This window comes from Misgurnus anguillicaudatus, chromosome 2 (genome assembly GCF_027580225.2).
Source record: "Misgurnus anguillicaudatus chromosome 2, ASM2758022v2, whole genome shotgun sequence".
Taxonomy (NCBI): domain Eukaryota; kingdom Metazoa; phylum Chordata; class Actinopteri; order Cypriniformes; family Cobitidae; genus Misgurnus; species Misgurnus anguillicaudatus.
In genome coordinates, this window is record NC_073338.2 from 37738558 (window position 1) to 37761607 (window position 23050).

Here is a 23050-nt window from a genome sequence, read left to right on the forward strand (position 1 = left end):
TTTCGTCCAGGTATTCTTTGGCCTTGTTCTTATAATCACATCTTCTAGAAATGAGCGGAAATGACCAGTTTATGTAGTGGTTGAATAATAATTATTTAATAGTTAATAGTCGAAAAGAATTCTCCGATATGATCTCAAGTTAGTCATTGTATTTTCAAACTTTATGATCGGAGGGAACGAATGATTCATTACGTAACACAAAAACTTGCTATACAGTGCATTTACTCGACCTGAGCTTAACAATAGTAAGTCTGCACCTGTCCCACAAATCGCATCTGATCAGGTGTTTGTCGAAGAGCAATGAATATCAATACACAGGCTGAATACAATCGGAAACACAGCACGTGCTTTGATGGAATTTACTCTGAAACTGGAAGAAATGTTGCAACAGGTTTATGCAAGTGAATGTCTGACATTTGGGTATTGCGACTTATAAAAGCAGCACAGATGTATGTGTATCAATGTGCATCCACTTAATTTCTTTTCATTGTTATTATTAATAATAAAACGATTATTTTTAATAAGAAAATCTGATCAAATTATCTTAACAAGATTAAGGATGTTGTGATAAACAAATTTATTCCAAGAAATACGACGTGAAATACTCTGAAAAAACTAAAAAGTCTATTTGAAAAAAGAAAATCAATACCAACTTGGACGTTTAAATGATGTAGTCTATTTAATATGAGATTGTTAACCATAAATAAACGAAACAAATCCCTCATTAATTGATTATTTATGTATTTGTTAAATATTTCACAAAGTGCGTGATATCAACCCAGCGAAACAAGAATTAGTGAAAGAAAAACTAACACAAGGCAAGCAAGCAATTCACACGTTTTCATTTTTGCATATGAGGGGCTTCAAACCGGGGGGTGAAATCCGGACAGGTTGTTATAGCTACCCAATCCACAGGGGTCCCCCCCACCCAGCCTTAAACAACCTTATATATATAACACACAACCCTTGCATGTCCCAAATAACTATTAAAAGAGTGTCTTGAGCATTGCAGTTCAGGCAGGCTGACTGACTGACTGACTGAGTGAGTGACTGTATCATCAGAATTTCCCCCGTGGCAAAAGCTTCTGATTGGGTCCGAATGCAAAGCTGTTCTGAACTTTAAAATTTGCCTCATGAACGCGCTCAGGAGACGACTGTAGGATTATCGGAGAAAATATCGCTCATCATCACCTTGGTTTTTCTCATTGACAAACGCGGGCGAGCGTGTGTGTCAGTGTATGCGAGTGTGCGTGTGCGCGTGTCGGTTTAAGCCAAACTTTTTTAAGGATGATATATCTTGGATATTTCCTGTTTCTTTTTTGTGGGCTCACGCGTGTCATGGCAAGTTACCCGATATGGTGGTAAGTTTTATGTCTTTTTTAACCTTTCTCTGTGAAATACAATGTGTTAAGGAGGCTTGGAATGGTAAATGACAAGAATTCGAAGTTGACATTTTTTTTAAATGTCTATTACGTCAGCTGTCACCGATACTGGTATTGATGAGATATTCGGTGACGCGCTTAAAAGTTGCAGGATAGATGCGATTATAATCATGCGGGTCAAAACAAAGCTTGACAAGTAAATATGCGCATGCTATCTATCTATCTATCTATCTATCTATCTATCTATCTATCTATCTATCTATCTATCTATCTATCTATCTATCTATCTATCTATCTATCTATCTATCTATCTATCTATCTATCTATCTATCTATCTATCTATCTATCTATCTAATCTGTGTATGTCTCTCTGTCTGTCTGTGGTACACCTGTTAATTCTTGAAGCATCTTACTGTAAACATACATTGCTTAATTTTTTTGCAACATATATATGATTTGTGTTACAGAAATGCCAAATTAATTTATTAAAATAGTAGGCTACACATTTTAACTTGTTAACAAATAGTACAAAATATACAGATGTCGGTTTGACATTTGTAAATTTTGTGTAAACTGCTACAATTAAGCCCGTGGCTTATGTTTAAATAAATCAATAATAATAATAATAATAAATCGTAGAAATTATATTTGTAACAAATGTCATATCGGAGATGTGCATTTTTTCTTTTTCAAAAATTACCTTTATCAGAAATTAGTTCAACTATATTGCATAAAAATTAGATAAAAGATATATAAAGACTTTTCATTTGTATTTTTATTATAAATACTATAAATTGTATTTTTAAATAACACTTTAAATAAAGCTGACAACATTAAATAATCGTACACAATTAATAATTAAATTATTGATTTAATTATTTATGTAAGAATATTTTGACAAACTGTTTGTTTAATATTTCAGCTCATATTGAAAAAATAAAGGTGTATTGCAATATATCTTATTAAAGTTATTTTATTACAATAACTTTAGGCTTTTTCAAAGTACAGTGCTCATCTGACAAACATATAAGCAGTTCTCAAGCATAACTTGATTCATTTCACCCGCATACTTAAAAGTTCATTGTTTCAGGGAGGCAAAGCAGAGTTTTCTCAGTGGTTGTAAAAGCTGTAATTGAGTAGGTCATTAGTCACAGTCCAGGCCACTCTTTTTTGTTAATTGTTGTCTGTCTGACCCTCTTAAGATTTAAAAGCTTTGCTTTCCTTCTCATTCACAAGGCCAGGTCAGTTTAAACAAAGAAGAGCATCCAGATATTTCTATTGCTTATTATAGCGGTACACTAACAAGACACTTGACACTGAAGTGCAACACTGACTATCAAGATATACATGTAAAACATAAACCAGTTCAAGTATGTTGATAGCCTTTGAAGTTCCTCAAGACATCTTCAATGTATTGCTCTTTTGCCACTGTATTTGACTATAAGTCAGCTGGTGTTTACCTGTAGCTTAACTGGTAGAGCAAGGTACTAGCAATGCCAAAGTTATAGGTTTGATTCCCAGACGTTGGACAAAAGCTAGATGTATAAAAGCCAGACGTAATATCTGATATAAATAAAAAGTTATTTACTTACACCGTTTGTATTTCTCAGATTTAATTCTACAATAGATTTTTTCCTGAAGGACTTTTGGTTTGCCTTAACAAAAGCGACATACGTCAGAACAAATTAACATCACTGGGCAATTTAACTCGCAAGGGTGGTCTGCGGTTCTCCAGCTGCGAGAGTTACGTGATAAGTGTACAGTCACCACAGCAGCTCCAGCATGGCTTCAGGTGATCATAAGGCTAACACAGCCATGTGAAGGAAGCCCTGAAAGGTTTGCTATAACAAAAAAAAGTCTCAAAAGTGTAAAACTGCACAATCTTATATTACATAACGTCTTGTGTCAGGGTGAAGGCCACAGTGCATAGAGGTTTTTGGCATATAGAGAGCAGGTTCTTCCTGGATCTCCTCATGACATGGTGTTGCCTGACTGCACCCTACAACCCCCTCCCACCCCTGCACTCCACCTTAAAAGATAAATACCTGGAGGTGAAAGCTTGCCGCACATTCCTTCTCCCAAACACTTCTCTCTTGATGTCAAAGTCGGCTCTGTGGCCCCGGGGCCTACAAGTAAAGTGGTAATTCAGAGGTGCACTTGCTTGGGCTTGCTGAAATATGCATTAAAACCTAGACTGGATATACTTCAGATGGAAAGTGTGCAAATATATATAGCTAAGACTTCAGAGCAAAGGGATTGTTCATTTCGGTCCTTTTGTCTTTTAATTACGCGGGTTTAAGAGATTTGGGGCCAAGTAAAGACGGTACTGTTCTGCTAGGGTGGAGGGTGGATGTCAAATTGGCCATCCATTTGGTTTGGATATCTTAAAAATATGACAACTTGGCACAAGAGTAGATATTAAAGATGGGGAGTTCCACATGCCCGATGCAAATAAGGACAGCCTCATAAACGTTCATGATTCATAGTTTGATCGTTTCTAAATTTCGACCTCTAAAAAACAGTCTAACCTGCGACAGTACGGTGAATTCTGCTTTTTATAACGAACACATTTGGGGGCAAGTTTATAGATCTGTGATGTGTTGTTTTTGAAATGTCTGATTTCTCAATATTAATCAAATGATGAGCTCAATTTCGGATAATCGGGGCAGACACACGCCCAAGACAGCTGAGCGTGAGGACTGTCATTGAACCACCTGTTCATCTCACTCAGCGCTGGTGACGTTTCAAATTCATCAGCTTCTGGCACAGCACAATACCAAAGTATGAGGTGGTGATTCTAGCCGTCAGCAGAGCCTATTAATTATCAGTTTAGTGTGACTGCAGTGTACCTGAGAGCTGTCCACGCTTGACGAAAGTTTCGCCCACAAACCGTTTGCCGGATAAAACAACTGTAAAACGGAGTTCCTCTTGTAAAATCTGATTGGATGAGCCATAATCAAAGCTGCCGCACAATTAAAATCTATATTAATCAAACAAGTGCTTGGCTTGACTAACTAACTATATTACTGTTAAATATATGTGATGCGGTGTTATGTGAGATTATGCTATCTAATATGTAAGCCGATTTGGATAAGTGTAAATGTGACCCTGTCTGTGAAATCCAAGCTAAAGTCTCATAATCTAATAATGAGATTAGGAGCATTAAAGTTTGATTTCAGACATCGATTTCAATTTTTGATACGGCCTATACTCAGTCAATATTAAAGATATCAAGGTTCTTTACATTATGTACACTCACAGTAGGGAGGCACCGATATGGAAATTTTGGCCGATACCGATAACTCTTTATATTTGGGGGCCGATAACCGATATATATATATAGGCCAATAAATATTCATATTATTTTCACAATGAAAAACTCCCAGACCGCGGACATCTTGTCTTTGCGCAAGACTAGCATACTCTTCTTAAGCCCGCAACACGTGTCATCTTCGTGCTATGTCACAGAAAGCACCAATCAAAACTTCACATGGCCAGCAATGAGCAAGTGAAGTGGTTCAACAAACCAAAATAATCCATCATTTATCGGCTTTCATTAATTGGCCTAATTTTGCTATCAGATAGATAACCGATAATATTAAAAATAAGCAGTTATCGGCCGATAACGATATGTCGGCCGATATATCGTGCATCCCTAACTCACAGTAAACAAAATTTGTCACTGGGACGGTACCTTTTACAAAAAGGTCCCAATATGTACCATTTTGGTAAAGATATGTACCTTTGAGGAACCACCAGTATGTACCTTTTAGGTACAAAAGTGTACTTTTTGAAAAGGTACCACCTCAGAGAAAACTTTTGTACCTTTATTTCTGAGATTTAGTGTAAAATCATCTTACATCCCAGAAAAAAATCTTTGACACGGCCTTACTCAGTTGGTATTAAAGATATCAAGGTTATATTTTCACAGAATGTTCTTTACATTATGCATGCGTTACAAAAAAATGACTGAAATGCCTGGGAAACAATTTTCACAGGCAGGGGGACATATGGTAAAGATAAAGTATACTAAATAAATTAAATAAAGGTGCTTAAAAGGTTCTTCACAGCAATGCCATATAACAACCTTTTGGGGTTCAAAGGTTCTTTAAAAAACATTTCTTTCCTACATTTGTATAATCTGAAGAACTTTTTCACCTTTAAGAACCTTTTGTGAAACAGAAAGGTTCTTCAAATGTTAAAGGTGCTTTGAAGAACCATTTAGAGAGGAAAGGTTCTTCTATCATGAAGCACCTTTATTTTTAAGAGTGTAACTAAACCTTAACAAAGCACTTTAACACACAACATCTCATGTTAAGAATAGGTTCAAATCATATTTCCCTCCAATTTAAAAAAAAAGTTTAATATTTTAAATTGATTACTGTAAAAAAAATTCCATAGAAATTACAGTGTAACTTGCAGCTGGTTGGCGGTAACTTACCGTAGATTTAAATTTATGTTATTTACTGGCAACATTTTGTTCAAAGTTAAATGAACATTAAACATTAACAAGTCTTTGTCTTTACAAAGTAAAACTAAAATAACAGCATCAAGCAAAGCATTCTGGGAAACTAAATTTGAAGCAAAAATCAGAAAAAGGTTGATGATGACTTCTGGTTCCCAGAATGCTTTGCATGATGCTGTTATTGTATAGGTTTATTCTGTAAAGATAGACTTGTTAATATTTAATATTTATTTAACTTTGAACAAACTCTTGCCAGTAAATAACATAAATTTAAATTTACAATAAGTTACCGGCAAACAGCTGCAAGTGACCCTGTAATTTCTATGGACAGTGTGACATTATTTTTAACAGTGTGATTTTTTCCCTTAATTAAAATAAATCTTATTTTCATTACTTTCATGCATTATTTAAAAATATTATGAAATTATTTATGTATTGTGATAGTATTTGTTATACTGGCTTTCATTTATGGAAATTTACCGCACTTTATTACAGCAATGAGCATTATAACTGGAAATTACTGTAAACTCAAAAGTAAACATCCAGGTCCAAAGAAGCAGTTACATTAGGATAGAACTGTACTTAATTGCCATGAAAAAAAAATATTGGTCCTTAGAATAGACTTTATACATCATTTTCATGGAAAGGGTGAAATGCTTGTTTTCATTAGATTCACCCTACTATTCATCTAAAGGGCTTCTGTCTGTTTGAAGTTGCGTATTTGCATGCATGTAAAGAAATGCATGCAAGTGTGTGAGACAGACGGCGCGGGCGGGGGAACGTAAACGTCCTGTGCCATTGGTTTGAGAGGCTACTCGGCCCCTGAGGCAAAAGACTGACAAAGGCTAAGAAAAGGTCAAATTTTAATAGGAGTTACTCAGTGAACAAATCCTCATAGTTTCGCTACACCCTGCTATATGGTTTGGATCTACTCTCGGGCCAGTTTCATTCACGTTCCCTTTTGCTGTGCTCTCTCTCAATCCTTAACGTAAAGTAAAAAAATGTAAAAATGGCTTAATAATGTCTACGATCGACTTGCACAAAGAATATATTTTATAATCTGCTGATGTCAATTCAGACAACAGCCGTCAAAAAACTGCAATAAAAGTGGATGTTTTTAGCTTCCTAGAAGTGACAGATATGTGTACTACAGTATGTTCTACACTTGTTCTCATTATTTGGATGAATACCTTCTGTACTCCATGTAATGCACCACCATGCCACCCAGTGAAATTGGCCAACAAGATTGATCTAAGGCATTATTCCTTTCCTTGAAAGCTAGAGATCCATAGCTTCCCGGCCATATAACAATGGCTGAGAGGAAGTGTTGTGGAATGCAGCAGGTAGAGGAACTGGTTGGTGGCAGATCAGCTGAGGGAGTGTAATAGTCTTTGTTATTGAGAAAGCCCCTCAGGTCTACCCACTGCCGGTCAGGGGTCAGCCAGGGGGCCGCTTGTTGTGATTAGTAATCACAGGTCAACACACACACACTGCTAATTGACAATGCTTACACCTTGATAGACACTTCTCTACAAGCTGTAATGCAATGATAACACTGATACAAACGGCAGGCTATAAGAAACTACAATTTGAAAATGTGCACTATATGCATATACTGTATACAGATGAAAAGATCATTGTTATACACTATAAATTCTTACTTTGTTAATTGGTTTATTTTATATATTTATTAATTTACAAAATAGGAATGTTGTATTTTTAACGAGGCCAATAGGCTAAGTTGCTGAAATATAAAAATTGCACATTTTTTAATGAATCAAATTTTTTTTAAACAGGTAATTGTTAAAAAGGATAGTTCACCCAAAAATGAAAATTCTCTCATCACCTTCATGTTGTCCTAAACCTGTATAAGTTTCTTATGTTGAATACCTAAGGAATAATTGATAATTGGCTGTTGAATTATTTGAAAAAAAAATGCACACCCACGGTGTTTACACTGTGGGTGTGTATTATTTTCAAATAATTCAAAGAACCATAGTCAATAATTCAGCTTATACCACGGCTACCACAGATATTGCATAGGTGGTTATTTTAAGACATATGACAGGTCAGGTGCGCGGTTATTGAAACATAATGCATACCCATGTAACATTTCTCAACCAATCAGAATAAAGAATTCAACAGCCCACTGGTATAAAAAGTTGACAGTACCCACTGACTACTATAGTAGGATAAACAAATACTATGAAAGTTAACTGTGTGCTTACCATCATTTATCAGAATATCTTCTTTTGTGCTCAACATAAAAAAAACTCATAAAGATTTAGGAAAACACAAGAGAGAGTAAATTATGACAGAATTAAAAATTTTGGGTGAAGCTTTTAAAGAAAAAATATGAATATACAGGGCTCAACATAAAGGACTGCCCGGTGGCCCGGGGCAAGCGTGAGAGGCGTTCGGGCCAGTAAAAAGTATTGTCACTTGCCCGATCGGGCCAGTGCATCACCCTCAGTCACTAAAATATATTTTCACCAATATATATTATTAAACATCTTGGAAGCAGACATTTACTTGGGTAAAACATAACGAAAGAAAGTTTGCTGTCAGTTTACAGGTAAAGCAGAAAAGTTTTACGTTGGAACATGTCTGTTGTATATATATACAATTATATTTGACTTTTGAATTATTATTTTTAAATATGTAATAGACACTGAATTTTTTTTATGGGGGCCAGTGAAAATTTTGGCAACCCCGAACCACTGGCCGGTATAAAAAATTATTTGCGTTGACCCCTGATATAAATAATAATATATGTAAGCATATTAAAACTGACTCTCACAAAAACAACACAATCTCACGAAAAGTCGTGTTAGTCACGCAAAATTGTATTAATTTATTTGGGTCCATGGCACAAAATTCTGTTTTTTTATGCCTTGAGCATGAATGTCTTTTTCGTGACACTTGCACAAATTTCTAATAATAGTTTCACGTGTCCGTTGCACAACTTTCTTTTTCGTGTCATTTTATGTATTGTTTTCTCTTCTTTTTTCCATTCTTAAATCATTGACGTTTGGGGTTGGGGTTAGATTTGGGGTTTGGGCTAGGATGTACTTTTATGTATTGGTTTCTCCTTTTTTTCCTATTTTTAAATCATTGTCGGTTGGGGTTAGATTTGGAGTTTGGGTAGGGATGAAATTTTATGTATTGGTTTCTACATGTTTTTCTTCCACTTTTAAAACTATTCCTGTCTGGAGTTGGAGTTAGAGTTGGGGTTTGGTTGTCTAAAAATGTAACAGAAAGTCCTTCTAACCCCAAACCCAAGTGACAATGGTAAGAAAATCGGAAAAAACAATGAGAAAACAATACATAAAATGACACGAAAAAAAGTCGTACAACTGACACAAAAAACTATTTATAGACAATTGTGTGAGTGTCACGAAAAAGACATTTGTGCGAGTGTCACAAAAAAGATATTTGTGCTCAAGGCACAAAAAAGCTGAATTTTGTGCCATGGACACGAATAAATGTATCAAATTTTGCGTGACTATAACAGGACTTTCAATAAGATCACACTGCACAAAAAAGATACAAAAGCTGTCACTGGGACTGTACCCTTTCAAAAAGTACATCTGTGTACCAAAAGAGTGGATATTAGTACCTCAAAGATATATATTGGTTTCAAATGTATACATAATCTGTATCTGAATAGTAAATATAGGACCTATTTAAAGGTATAGTCCCAGTAACAGCTTTTGTACCTTTTCTTAGCAATAAAAAAGTGTTCATATCTGACCCAACCATGCGTTAAAACAACCCATGTACATGACATTGGTAGGAATATACACAACTGATAATGAATAAAAAGTTAATGTTAAAACTGTTAGAGCTGTCTTTGGTGACATAATATCCTAAAATACAGTAGTGCCAAAATGGTATCGACAGTTTACAAACTTTCTACAACTCACTGACAGAAACTCAAAATTGTAAGTGAGAAGCGTGTCGGCACACGCATCATCTAAACCTCGTGTCATCAAAGCACGGCCGAGTTCAAACCAACGTTAGTCAAGCATCCTCTGATGCTCAGCCAGACCTGCACACTGTGTCATTACGTGAAGCCACAGACCTATTTCACTTTTGGACAGTTTAAGGATGTCGTGGCCTTTAATGACAAGGTACCTGTCCCGCACCGTGAACCCTTGATCTGTGTACTGCTCCTGTCTCATCTGGGTCTTTCATGTTTGTTTACCACTTAGCAACATGTGTTATGGCTTTATCCGAACTCCTCCCACAAGTCAAAAGATCTTCAATGCCTACGACAGGTTCTGACAACAAACAAAAGCACAATAATTCCTACTGGTGTGTACAAGTTTTAAATTGGTGGGGTACAACTCTTGGATTGATCTTTTTTTATTTTGGGACCTAGAGTCCATTCATTGAAGAGTATACATGTTACGCTTTAATCCTATAATTGTTTAAATTATACCATTATTCAGCTGTTTCAAATAAACCACCTGCTATACTGCTTTAAATATAAGTAGTTAGTCGTGATGGATCTGTGACTTATCACCATTATATATCTCTAATAAAAGTTTTTTTGGATGCTGGTTTGCTGATGAAGATCATCTTAACCATGTTCATGATCATCTTAACCATGTTAAGGTTTTGCTAGCTCCACTATTTATAACACTATTTATTGTGGCCTCTACATGCGTTATGGACTGCAATAACTAACACAGGTCCGTTCACAGTAAAATACATTGTGCAACTATCTGGTTAGTACGAATAAGTTGCTCACCTCTTTGTTGTCTTCGGTAGGTCTCTAGCAGTGGGCCACCAGTACTCTTCACTGGGTAGCCAGCCCATACTCTGCAGCTCCATCCCCGGCCTGGTTCCCAAGCAGCTCCGCTTCTGCCGTAACTATGTGGAAATAATGCCCAGCGTGGCAGAGGGGGTGAAAATCGGCATCCAGGAGTGCCAGCACCAGTTCCGCGGACGCAGATGGAACTGCACTACCATCAATGATAGCCTGGCCATCTTCGGACCAGTGCTGGACAAAGGTAGGACTTTAGTGAGAAGCAGAATGGGAATTAATGGGAACCTGAAACACAAAGGAGGCAGATAATAATACTTTCAAGAAAGCAGCACTGATGGCTACTATAATCTATTTCATTCAAGAATGAATAAATGTACACAATAGGTCCTTAAGGTACAATAATGTACCCAAAAAGGTACAATATTGTATTATGTTTTGTATACCTGTAAAGAAACAAAACAGAACCTTAGGGTACCACCCCTGCGACAGATAAACTACAGCTTTGCATCTTTTTTCTCTCGCAATACATTACCATGAAATCAAAAATATTTCAATGTTTTTTCTTATAAATTATTTATCTGTTTTTATTAACGTACCCTCATAATCCTTAATCAAAAACAATAACCTCCAACCCCTGTTAAAACAAATTATATTCCTGTCAGGAGCAATAGTGTGGGGATGGGACTTTCGGGGACTCATGTTTTGTTGGCAACGCTGACTTCCAATGATCCAATCAGGACCCATCGCAATAGATGTAATCAAGTTCCCCACTACATTGTTTCCTCATTTCATAATACATTTCACTTGGATATATGTTCTGCTGCATTCACACCAAACGTGAATAGAGCGTCTGCTGCAAATGATTAAAATTTTAAGTCAATGTAAAGACGCGTTCATGCACGTCTGGAGGTCTCCCGGCGCGAATGATGCGTTTAGCGCGGCGCGGTAGAAACGAATCCGCCTCATTTACACGTCTAGTTTACGTGAATGACGCGAATTGACATGCGAATGACGCGAATTGAGTGTTGCGCAAGTTGAAAAATCTGAACTTTGGCGGAAAATCGTGCCACATTAACCAATCAGAAGCTTGCTCTAGTAGTGACGTGATTACAGGAAACGAGCGGAGACAAAGAAGCCGCTCCCATGATGTGAATTTCCACGCGAATGTCTCGAATGACTAGAAATTCACACACGGCTTTCACGCGCGAATGAAGCGCGTAAACTCAAAATCTTCAAGCGTCCAACTACGCGCGAATAGCGAAAATAAAGACAATCGCAACTTATGTTTTATGACGACTTTAAATATCTGCCCTCTACTGTGTATATCATTGCTTGGCACCCATATGGCCTACTACTAACCTTTTTTTACATGGCAGGGACTATCGTATATTCTTGTTATATATTGTATATAGAAAGATGGAACTTAACAAATTTGCCTAATAAAATAACATAATGAATATATGGCATGGATACGTCATTACGTAGTTTTCATTTAGGAAAGGCAGTAAAACTTTCAAGAGAATGTTACACTGTCAGAAAAAAGGTATAAAATTTTACCTTTTCTGTCGCTGGGGTGGTACCCTCAAAGGTACCTTTTTGAACTTTATGGGTATACAACATGTTGAAATGTTGTACCTTTTGGGGTACAATATTATACCCTATTGTGTACCTTAAGGTCCTCAAGGTACAGTAATTTACCCCAAAAGGTACAACATTGTATTATGTTTAGTATTGTATGTACCTGTAACCTGAAACTGTACCTTAGGATACCACCCCAGTAAAAGAAAAGGTACAGTGCCTTTTTTCTGACAGTGTATATTGGGATATGGTCACACGGTGCCTATCAGTGCTATTTAGTTACATAATTCTTAATGTATTTCTGACTTTTGTACCTTATTGCTTAAATATTGAGCTGATTGTAAAAAGATGTAAAAGTTGTGGGTTTAACAACCATACTAATAAAATGTATAACTTGAATGAACTGTAATTAAATTTTCTGGCAAATCCATAAATGTAAATGATTCCTGTAGGTTTAAAAACCCCCTATGAACTTTAAAAGCCACCGTTTTTACAATATAAGTCAGAATAGCTGGAGCCCTGCCTGTATTTCTACATGAAGTCCTTCACTCAGTGCGTCTTTGTATTCAGTGGCAATGTAACATGTTTTCTGCGCACAGCTCTGATTGCTGAGATTATGCCGTTGTTCTGTGCACGTTATTTATTTGCTGCTCTCAAATCCTGCTCTCAATGGGCATTAGTCAGGCGCACTGGACTATGACAGTTACTTATGTAGCGATGCACGCGTGTAAAGTGGGTGGGACGCGTTTTGTTTGTTTCCAGCAAAGGGAATCCCCACATTTCTCACTGTTTGTGACAGTAAAGCTAATGCATCTCACAGCAGAAACCAACCGACGGCGCTTACAGGCATTTAAGGAGTATCTCACTGTGTGCATAACACACACAGTTGCAGACATACTTCATGAACTCAAACGGATTACGTTGCCAACCTTTGTGTTTATCTAAGGTGAAGTTATGAATGTGTTGTTTTGGTCTTTAATCAGCTTGGATTCTTGTCTAAAGTGCAAGTCTGTGCATAAGACAGCAGAGTTATAGGGTTATGTTGTTTTTTTAACATTAGGCAGCGTTTCGAATAAGAGTCTATAAAACAGTTTATTAATTCAACTTGTAGTGTTTGCTAAAGCAAGAATCTGTTTTACTATTTGAACAAACCTTAAAAGATAGCTTAAATCATGTAGTCTTTGGAAGGGGTAGAGCTGTGCTATTTCTTAGACAATTTGAGTTATTTATAAATTTAGCTTGGTTGATTATTAAATCCCATATACAAACTTTAAAGAAGGGGAAGATATTTTTATTCTTCCGAATATCATAGATTTGGGCTGTTGGTAAAGTACGCAACTTCCTTGTGTAAAAAGGCAACACCTTAGCAATAATATAGGCCTAATTAGATTTGACCTTTGTAATTTATGAAGGCTTTGGTGTTACAAGCCCTGCTGGAAAATCCAGCTACAGACACCTTTGTAGCTGTGTTTGCTTGGTTTCTAACTGGTTCAGGCTGGTCCAAGCTCTGAAGTCTGAGGAGTGGGTACTGGTAGGGACTTGGCTAATGGGTCACTTTGGTTTGAGTTAATAGATCACCTTAAATTAGCAAAAACCCAGCTGTCAAATAAAGCAAAATCTTGACCACCTTAAGCTACTATGATACGTTTTTAGAGGATAGTGATTGGAATCTTGTAATAACCATCACAGACTACTATTTTTTCAATAGTATGACAGTGGTTAAGCTGTTCTCATTTATCAGTAATGAGTTACTTTTCCAACATTTAGCTTTTGAAAAGTCTGATTCATTCTAGTAAATTGGCTCATTTAGACAAATAATGTAAATGAACCAATTAAAAAAGGTTTTCACGCGGGAATGGTACACTACATTGCCAAAAGTTTTGGGACACCTGCCTTGATATGCACATGTACCTGAATGACATCCCATCCTTAAAGAAGCATTTCACTAGTGGAAACATTAATCTTTATTAAAAGTGGATAATATTTGTAGTCGAAATGTAACATAAATTTCGAATTTGGTGCCTATTTGACCGAGAAAAGGAATGTTTGTTGTCTCACCCGCTCTACAAAGATATAGGACTTCCTTCTTTCAATGATGCAAATTGATGATTTTTACATCATTAAAAGAAGGAAGTGCAACGCCGAAATCCATATTTCTCCTGTCTCAGGGGAAACAGAGGGAATGATGCACTACCATTCAAAAACATGACTGGGTTTCTAACTATACACTGCCTAATGCAAATGGGTGAAGTGTCCCTTTAAGCCATAGGGTTTAATATGGAGTTGTCCCACCCTTTACAGCTATAACAGCTTCTTGGAAGACTCTCTACAAGGATTAGGAGTGTGTTTATGGGATTTTTTGACCATTCTTCTAAAACGACATTTGTAAGATCAGACACTGATGTTGGACGACAAGGCCTCGCTCGTAGTAGCTCTTATTCATCCCAAAGATTTTCTATTGGGTTGAGGTCAGGACTTTGTGCAGACCATTCAAGTACCTCCACACCAAACTCGCTCATCTATGTCTTAATTGAGCCATCCCCAAATTGTTCCCACAAAGTTGGGAACATGAAATTGTCCAAAATGTCTCGGTATGATGAAGCATTAAGAGTTCCTTTCACTGGAAGTGATTGAAACACCTGAATTCAATGATTTGGAGGAGTGTCCCAAAACTTTTGGCAATATAGTGTATTTTAACCTTATTATTGCAGTATATCATTTTCATGCATTACTGTTTCTGTTGTTACTGTATATGTGTTTCCCCCGTTTGAACGTTTTAAATAAATTACATTCATTAGGGTTCTAGGTTTTTCGTAAATTCATATGTTTGTGCACTCTAAAAATGCTGGGTTATTTTCATGCTAAAGTTGGGTCAGAAAAGGACTAACCCAGAAAATATTTATACCTATTTGACCCAGCAATGCGTAAAAACAACCCAAGCATAGGTTAAATTATAACCTAACAGGTTGGGTTCATCCCTTTTTTAACCCAAAACTAGGTTGAAAATAACTTTTCACTATTATTGAGAAGTATACAAAGCATTAAAGTTTTAATGCCAGAGAAATGTTGATAAAATTGTAAATTATATAATCAGTTTTATAAATCCTGCTTACATTTGACATTTATGCATTTGGCAGATGCTTTTATACTCTGTAAACTGCTGGGTTGTTTTTAACCCAAGACTGGGTAAATATTGGACAGAACACATGTTTGGTTATACATAAACCTATGCTGGGTTTTTATTGTTAACCCATCATGTGTTCTGTTCAATTTACCTAGCATTGCAACAACCCAGTAGTTTAAGAGTAATCCAGAGAAACTTACAGAACATTTAATCTATACATTTTGATCAGTAGGTGTAGTAGTGCTACAGCAATGCTCTGCCAACTGAGCCAGAAGTACCTAAATGGATAGTTTTTGTTGGTAGCTTGTAGTGAAGGTAATCTTGAAAGTTTGTTTTAATAAGCCTTTAACTTTCCAGTGTCATTACATTAAAGAAGTACCATCAGGACTGTTATATCAGTGCGGTTCCCCCACAGTGTCCAAGCTTTGTCACCACATGAGGACGGATGGGAGGTTGAGGAGAAATGAGGGGTCATGCTACGAGGGCCTAAGGACCACAGAGGGGCCGCGGGTGGAGTGAATACTGATGGCCGGCTACAGTGGGAGGCAGCGTGAGCCGAGCCAATTGCTTTTAATAAACTCTCAAGCAATTGTTACATTGATGGAGAGGGCTTGAGCCCAAGCGGGCCACTGATTATGGGAGGACTCGTCAGTTCTTCTCCATTGTAGTGTAAATAGCCCCTCCATATCCCCTGCAGTTCCCCTCCTCCGGTCTAAATTGAAGGGGAGATTGGTCAGGACAGGGGTGATGAGGGGGTTTGAACCAGGTCAGTCTTCGGGGTCCAGGGGTGGCTTTAGTAAATCATTTTGATTGGATTAGAGCTTCTGAAGCTCTTAATAATGTGAGAGGTCAAAGCGGGCAGATTAAGTGCTTTGTCGGGGGCGGTTTAAGGGCCGCGTCAAAGCTCAGAAGCTTTTCATTGAGCTTAGAGAAGAGCACCTCTCACTTTCGCTCCTTTGTGACCGACACATCACTTTTGCGGAGCTGGCGCTATTGTGCGACCATGTCTGCCACGCAGACGGATACATGTCGGTTTCCTCTTCTGTTTTGTGTGGAGATGAATGGAGCGCTAGTCTTTAGTAGATCTTCAGTGGCTTGTTAATGACAATCAAACAGCTGTCGTAGATCTCCCCTGGCACTTTTAGCGGATGTTGATGATGCTGTGTTAAAGGCAATAGCAGAGAAGTTGTACACATGCATTCCACCCTTCACTCTTAAAGGTTTCTTGCTCTGAGTCACCAAGTACCACTTTTTCCTTTGCCTCTCAGTTTTTGCCACCTTGCTTTGTTAGCTTCATACCTGTGTGTGGCATATATGTGGTGCACCGCCTGGAGTATTGCATTGTTTTGCGAAGTCAAACTGCCTCCCCAATCTCATCTATCTATTTCACAAGGCTGCCTCGGGCTACGTCTGCGTCAGTACTCATTAATTTACATTAACCAAAATGTCAAAACACGGCCCAGTGGAATCCGCTCGCGATGAAAGGAGAGTCAGCACAGGTGTTCCAAAAGAGTGCTAGAGTTCGCTAAACACACCCTTAGTGGATAACGTTGCATGTCGCATGCGAGCTGTAATAGGACACCAGAATTAACTTGTTCCTACTGTCACTCACGGTTTTTGTTGTTATTTGAATCAAACAGTTTAGCTGAAAAGCAGTGATTTACGTCTTGACAGATGAGACATGACTAACTTTAAGGTGTAGTGGCAGATTGGTTACGTTTTTTGTTTTAGCTCCTTGATTCTTCAGCCTTGTCCTTCAGAGAACATTTACTACACATATATTTAGTTACATTTGTGGTTATGATAATATTGCATGTTCAAAATAGCCTTTCCTCACAATTTCCTCAGACGTTTAACAAGCAATAAAATTAAATCTTGGTGTCAATAAAAGCAATTCTCTTTTCATTAGCATTCCTCAGGGGCAGCAACCGCACTGGCCACCACCACAAAATGAAGTAAAGGAATCCCATGACTTTTGAGGCTAACACCCTCATCTAAACCAACTTTGCATGAGGTCAGGCTACCCGGGTTACGACCTCTGCCCTCAGGAGGAGAAACTGTTACAATTTAGGATGTACCAAGAGCTCTGGGCCTTTCATCAAATGCATGTTTAACTGTGTCGGGGGAGGTCTGCTCACCGGTATATCATTAACTCTACCCAGGAAAGAAAGAATGGGGTGTGGCAAACGGTGCTGATGGTGGGACCTTAGCCCCGCCTCATGCTGAGCCCAACTCACCGCACAATATCTGGGCGACCATACGATTAAGCCAGAGAGAAAGCTCCTTTCACAATTCACACGCCCTTTAGATTGTTTTATTAAACCATTTCAATGGGGATTTCCCCGTCTGCCGACAAGTGGGGTCCAGCCAATGCATAGTTCTCTGTTGCTATGACTTAACTTTGTCCCCACTAATCACTGGCAAGGGCAAATTTCATATAAAATATCGGGGGTCTTTTGTGCATGTAATTCGCCGTGACAGTGGCAGCACAATGGGGGATTCAGGGTCCCAGCAGGTAACAGGGACCACTTGCATTGTGAGGGTCCGGCATAGTTAGCCAGAAGGTGGGCAACGGGGGCCGTCTGTTTTCACAAATGACCAGTATGATTGGGCTTCACCTGCCTTTCTTTTCTCAGGTGAAGACCCCCTACCAGTCCAAAGTGTTGTTATGTATGTCTTTTATCCATTCATCTTCTGGATATTAATCTGGCTCCCCCTTCCGCTTAAGCCAAAATTTTCACCAGAATTTTCTCCATTCTCTTTATATTCTTCTGACCATACTGACGTGTCATTGTCAGCCTTACTTGACCTACGCTTTATTGGCTTCCTGATCATAAAACATGGGCCACTCAGTGGGTTTTAAATTGTAATTGAATGGCCCTTTCAGACCAGACTATTCAAACCTCCAACCACCACGCGATTGAGTTTATGGGTAGAAAGCAGAAGTCACTTGGGCTTTGCTGAAGCTGTTGATCTATGTACCATCATCAAAATCATTTTCAGGAATGCTGTAGAAATTGTAAAGAACAAAGAGGCATTGTAACAAATGTATGAATAGCACTTTTAATTGAGGCACCAAATCTCTTTGTCATTTTAATTAGCATTGTGGCGGCATAAAATAGACTTATGCCAAATTTTGCAACATCATTATCCCCACCTTGATTTTTCTAACTAGTTGAAACCTGCAACAAAGGAAGATTTGATTCATAACGTCTTCAGAGCCATTTCCTCTCTTCTACGAGCGCAAGACAGCACAAGATCGCAGTGTATTTATCAAAATGTACCGACCTCATTAGCTTTTAAGTTTTTGCAGGGCGCTCATCGGTATGATTCGTCACAAAATCCCCTGTTAGACAGAATGTTGGACCATTTTTGAGGTAACAATCAACCGATATGCGTGTTGTTCATTTTTCAAATTAATTCTGGTTGCACGTTGGTTCTTGCAAAGACCGTTCAACAGTGAGTCTTAGCCATGAGTAATATACGTCTATTTTCCCACCTCGAAGTTGCTTAATTGAGTCTTTTCTAATTATAGACCTGTCATCCTTGTATTTACTTCTTATCTGGAAGGATATGCCTGGTCTTCTCTGACTCATGCCTCAGTAATGCCTTTAGATGCAAAGTCAATTGCATACGTTTTGTGTGTAAATGTGGTAAAGTGAGAAAATAGTGCTTCGCAAATCCAACCTTTAAGATCACACATGAATGTGTGCAGATATACATAACTAAAATGTAGTATTACTAAAATCTGCGACGACTCATAAACTACACAGATCTTAAAAATGGGAATTTTTTTCTATGTGTAACTTTGAATATTACATTTTTAATTTCATAATCAGATTTTTTTCAAGCACATGCTCTCTGTTTTCACAGCCACTAGAGAATCGGCATTCGTCCATGCGATTGCCTCCGCCGGGGTGGCGTTTGCTGTGACGCGTGCTTGTGCCGAGGGCTCGGCGACCATCTGTGGCTGTGACACACGGAGGAAAGGACCACCGGGTGAAGGGTGGAAGTGGGGCGGCTGCAGTGAGGATGTGGAGTTTGGAAATATGGTATCACGCGAGTTCGCTGATGCCCGTGAGAACCGGCCAGATGCTCGCTCCGTTATGAACCTGCACAACAACGAAGCTGGACGAGTGGTGAGCATGTTTTCTGTTTGAAGCATGATGATACTTTGTGTAGGTGTGTGGTAAAGATGGATGACCAAGGAAGACTTCCTAGTTCCTGTAGCTCAGTCGATAGAGCATTGCAAAAATCATGTGAGAGGTTTTCCCAAATGCATAAATGTTAAACTGTATAATGATAAAAACCAGTATACAAAACACAACATGGTCCTCAGCAGGTGTATTGTAGGTGTTTCCACACATTAAATATGAATGAATGCTGTTTTATTCATATTATGTGCCATTAATTGCGTTTTTTCTTTTTTCTCAGTCAATCACTGACCACATGTACCTAAAGTGTAAGTGTCATGGCCTCTCGGGTAGCTGTGAGGTTAAAACCTGCTGGTGGTCCCAACCTGACTTTCGCATGATAGGCGACTACATGAAGGACAAGTACGACAGCGCGTCAGAAATGGTGGTGGAGAAACATAAGGAATCAAGAGGCTGGGTTGAGACCTTACGACCAAGGTACACTTTCTTCAAGCCCCCGACCGAAACTGACCTTGTCTACTATGAAAGCTCACCTAACTTCTGCGAGCCTAACCCAGAGACTGGGTCCTTCGGCACCCGGGATCGCGTCTGCAACTTGACGTCACACGGAATCGACGGCTGCGACTTGCTCTGTTGCGGTCGAGGCCACAACACCCGAACTGAGAAACGAAAGGAGAAGTGCCACTGCATTTTCCACTGGTGCTGCTACGTCAGCTGCCAGGAGTGTACGCGAGTTTACGATGTCCATACCTGCAAATAAGTCTCCAAAACGAGACTGGACCAGATGTTTGGGGATGTGAACACCTGAGAGCCTAGAGTTTGAGTTTTTTCGTAAGAAGAAAACTTCAGAAATGAGATGGTGATGTGATTCTAGAAAGTTAATAACAGACAAAAAGAAAGACCCGTAAAGGCTTCGTTCTTCATCCTGGCCTTGGTAGGACACGGTATGCTTCGATAGGACTCTCTAGCTCAGTTCTACATACGAAAGTCTGATATTGGAGGGGCTGGATCGGATTCCTGGACTCACAGGCCCATGGGACCCTGACCAATTGTTTCTCCAAGAAAAGAACAGAAAAACTTGTGACGACGAGTAAACTCCAACACAACAAATGTGACTGGAATGCCGGAGTTTGCCCACAAGTGCCTCTGAAATATGATAATAGTAACATTACTAGTAGTAGCTTTCCTACTAACACCATTAAAGAAGCTAATTGTACCATTTTAATGCAAAGTGCATTCCAACAAACCTGAATACCAGCAAAACAACTGCTTAACAACTTCTTTTACAGCACATCTTACACTTCTTGTCGTTTCTGTATGTAAGACCAAACATACTGTATGAACTAATGTATTAGGATGAGTTTATGGTTACTAACACTAGGTTATGAATGCACTTGAGTGAATGCCCGTGCGTATGTCAGTGTTTTCCTGATCTGATTGTTTTAACACTTTTGAAATTAACCTGAATGAATGAATTAACTTGACTATACAGTAAATGGATCGACTCTGACCACAACAGGTTCAGTGTACTGACATAAATAATAAACCCATCTAATATTTATATCAAGACCCAAATATCTATTTAAGCTAAAACAAACAAATGTTTAACAAAACTAAAGTGTCAGCACTTCTGTCTTGAAATGGAGCATGATGTTCATTTGCTGTATTTGTGTGTGACAGTATTATTGATATTTAACAGACATAGAGGTCCATGACATTTCAACATAAACCTAAAGGTGTGTTGTGGAGCGAGAACTGTGCCTGTATTCAGTACCTGCGGGGTCCAAAATGAACAATTGCCAAAAGTCCAAATGGGAGTAAAATTGCTTTAGTGAATTCATTATGGTTAGGGAACATTTTTAGGAATTTGGAAAGTGCAGCATTGTTGAAATGGCAATGTTGAAAGACAACCTGAACCCGCGATTACCTCAAAACCCGGTAATTGTTGCATACTCCAACTGTTACCTCCAAATTTTGCATCATTTATGTGGCTAGAAAGTTTTAACTTTAATAAATCCATTGTCAAAATTTCCAGTAGCAATGTGGTTAGTACAAAATAAAGACATTAGCTATAAAGAGATCCATTGGCTGGAGTAGCAAAAAGTTACTTTTGGACCCTGGGGAGACTAATTATTTCCAGTTTTTCTTTTTAATAATATTCCAGTGCAAGTTTGTTTGACATTTGTCTGTGAATTCATGACCAAAATTAATTTTTTCTTAACTTTTCTGACCCAGCTGTACATGAAAGACAGCAGCAGTGTAGAAATGTCACTGAACTACCCTCATTTAGGGCGCGCTCACATTATCCCAACCAAACCGTGCCCGAGCGTGCCCCCAAAGCCTGGTTTATTCGACTCGTGTGATCGCTCTGTACTGTGCCTGGGCGCAGTTTGGTTAATCCAAATGCTCGGATGGGTCAAAGTACAGTGTGAGTGCCGGTTCTGGGGGAGTAACGAGGGGGGACAATCGGTTGGTTTAGGTATAATATGAGCGCGCCCTTATATGCTGCTAACTAATAACAGGTTATTTATACGTGATTATATGCTCGTACGTTTGTGTTTCTCTTTGTGTCCTCTACATATGTCCTGATGTTTGTATGTATACGTGCATGACTCTTTGTTTTCTTCTTTCTGTGAAAGACACTGTGTTAAGAACTAAAATGTGAAGTTTTCTACTAATGGACTTTTGATAGAGAGTTTGTATTCCTTAACCAAATAGAGATATTGTAACTTTTGTGAATCTTGTTAAATAATAGCTTATAAAAATGCGATATATGAAAAGTGATCATGAGATGCATTGAATATAGGGTTATTAAATGCCACACTGTATTTTGAATAATCTTTCTGAATTGAAATAATATGTATGACCGACGTTTTGTATATGTGCGGAGTCATTATTCCAAAACAACCCTGACAGTTTTGTGAATGGTACCTGTTGTCATGTTTAGGGGTCCAGGTTTATTTTGCAATAACGACTAGCTGACCATACATTATCTTGTTTGTTACATGGCTACTTGACAAATATTGGAATATTGATTTGTAATTATATTTTAGTGGAAGTAAGAGTTCATGCATGCTATGAGAGACATGACCCTTGCGAAAATTAACCATGTTTTTTGGCGTATTGCTAAAGCATGCACAAACAACTTGGTTTTGCAAGTTTAGACTTGTGATAAGTTGAATTCACTTAAAAAAACAAGTTGACATTGTTTAACTTAATTTGTTAAGTAACATTAAAATGTATGTTGATTTGACATCATTTTACAGTGTAGTTTTACTACCATAACCATAGTTTACCTATCATTTTTAGTAGTACCATGGTCATTTTGATGTAACCATGTTTTTTGGTTTTAACTGTAGTAAAACCATGGTTAATTTTTGTAAGGGTAAACTACCACGAGAACATTGATTGCCACGTACAATGGTCAAATATACAGCTTTTATTATTTTAATAAATCTGATCACAGATTACCAGAATTGACCAATCAGAATCAGCTATTCTAGAGATTTGCGGATATTATGATCTCAATCTTACATACAGTATGCTGCAAAATATAAACTTAAGTTTTATCAC

The 23050-nt window shown here is 38.1% G+C and overlaps 1 protein-coding gene and 1 long non-coding RNA gene across 2 annotated transcripts in view; one reads left to right on the forward strand and one right to left on the reverse strand.

The window, feature by feature from the left end:
* Positions 1–691: 691 nt before the first annotated feature.
* wnt3a (wingless-type MMTV integration site family, member 3A) lies at positions 692–21477 on the forward strand. The gene is made up of 4 exons (XM_055203075.2): positions 692–1361; positions 10624–10865; positions 19197–19462; positions 19758–21477. Exons 1-4 carry the CDS (start codon positions 1288–1290, stop codon positions 20235–20237), a joined length of 1062 nt encoding a protein of 353 aa, XP_055059050.1. The 5' UTR covers positions 692–1287; the 3' UTR covers positions 20238–21477.
* The window catches only part of LOC129442806 (uncharacterized), a 37009-nt gene continuing 23245 nt past the window's right edge, over positions 9287–23050 (reverse strand). Inside the window, exons 2-3 of the long non-coding RNA XR_008643992.2 lie at positions 10604–10906; positions 9287–10130 (exon numbers count right to left, since the gene is read on the reverse strand). This is a non-coding gene — a long non-coding RNA (uncharacterized lncRNA). The remainder of the gene's footprint in view (positions 10131–10603; positions 10907–23050) is intronic.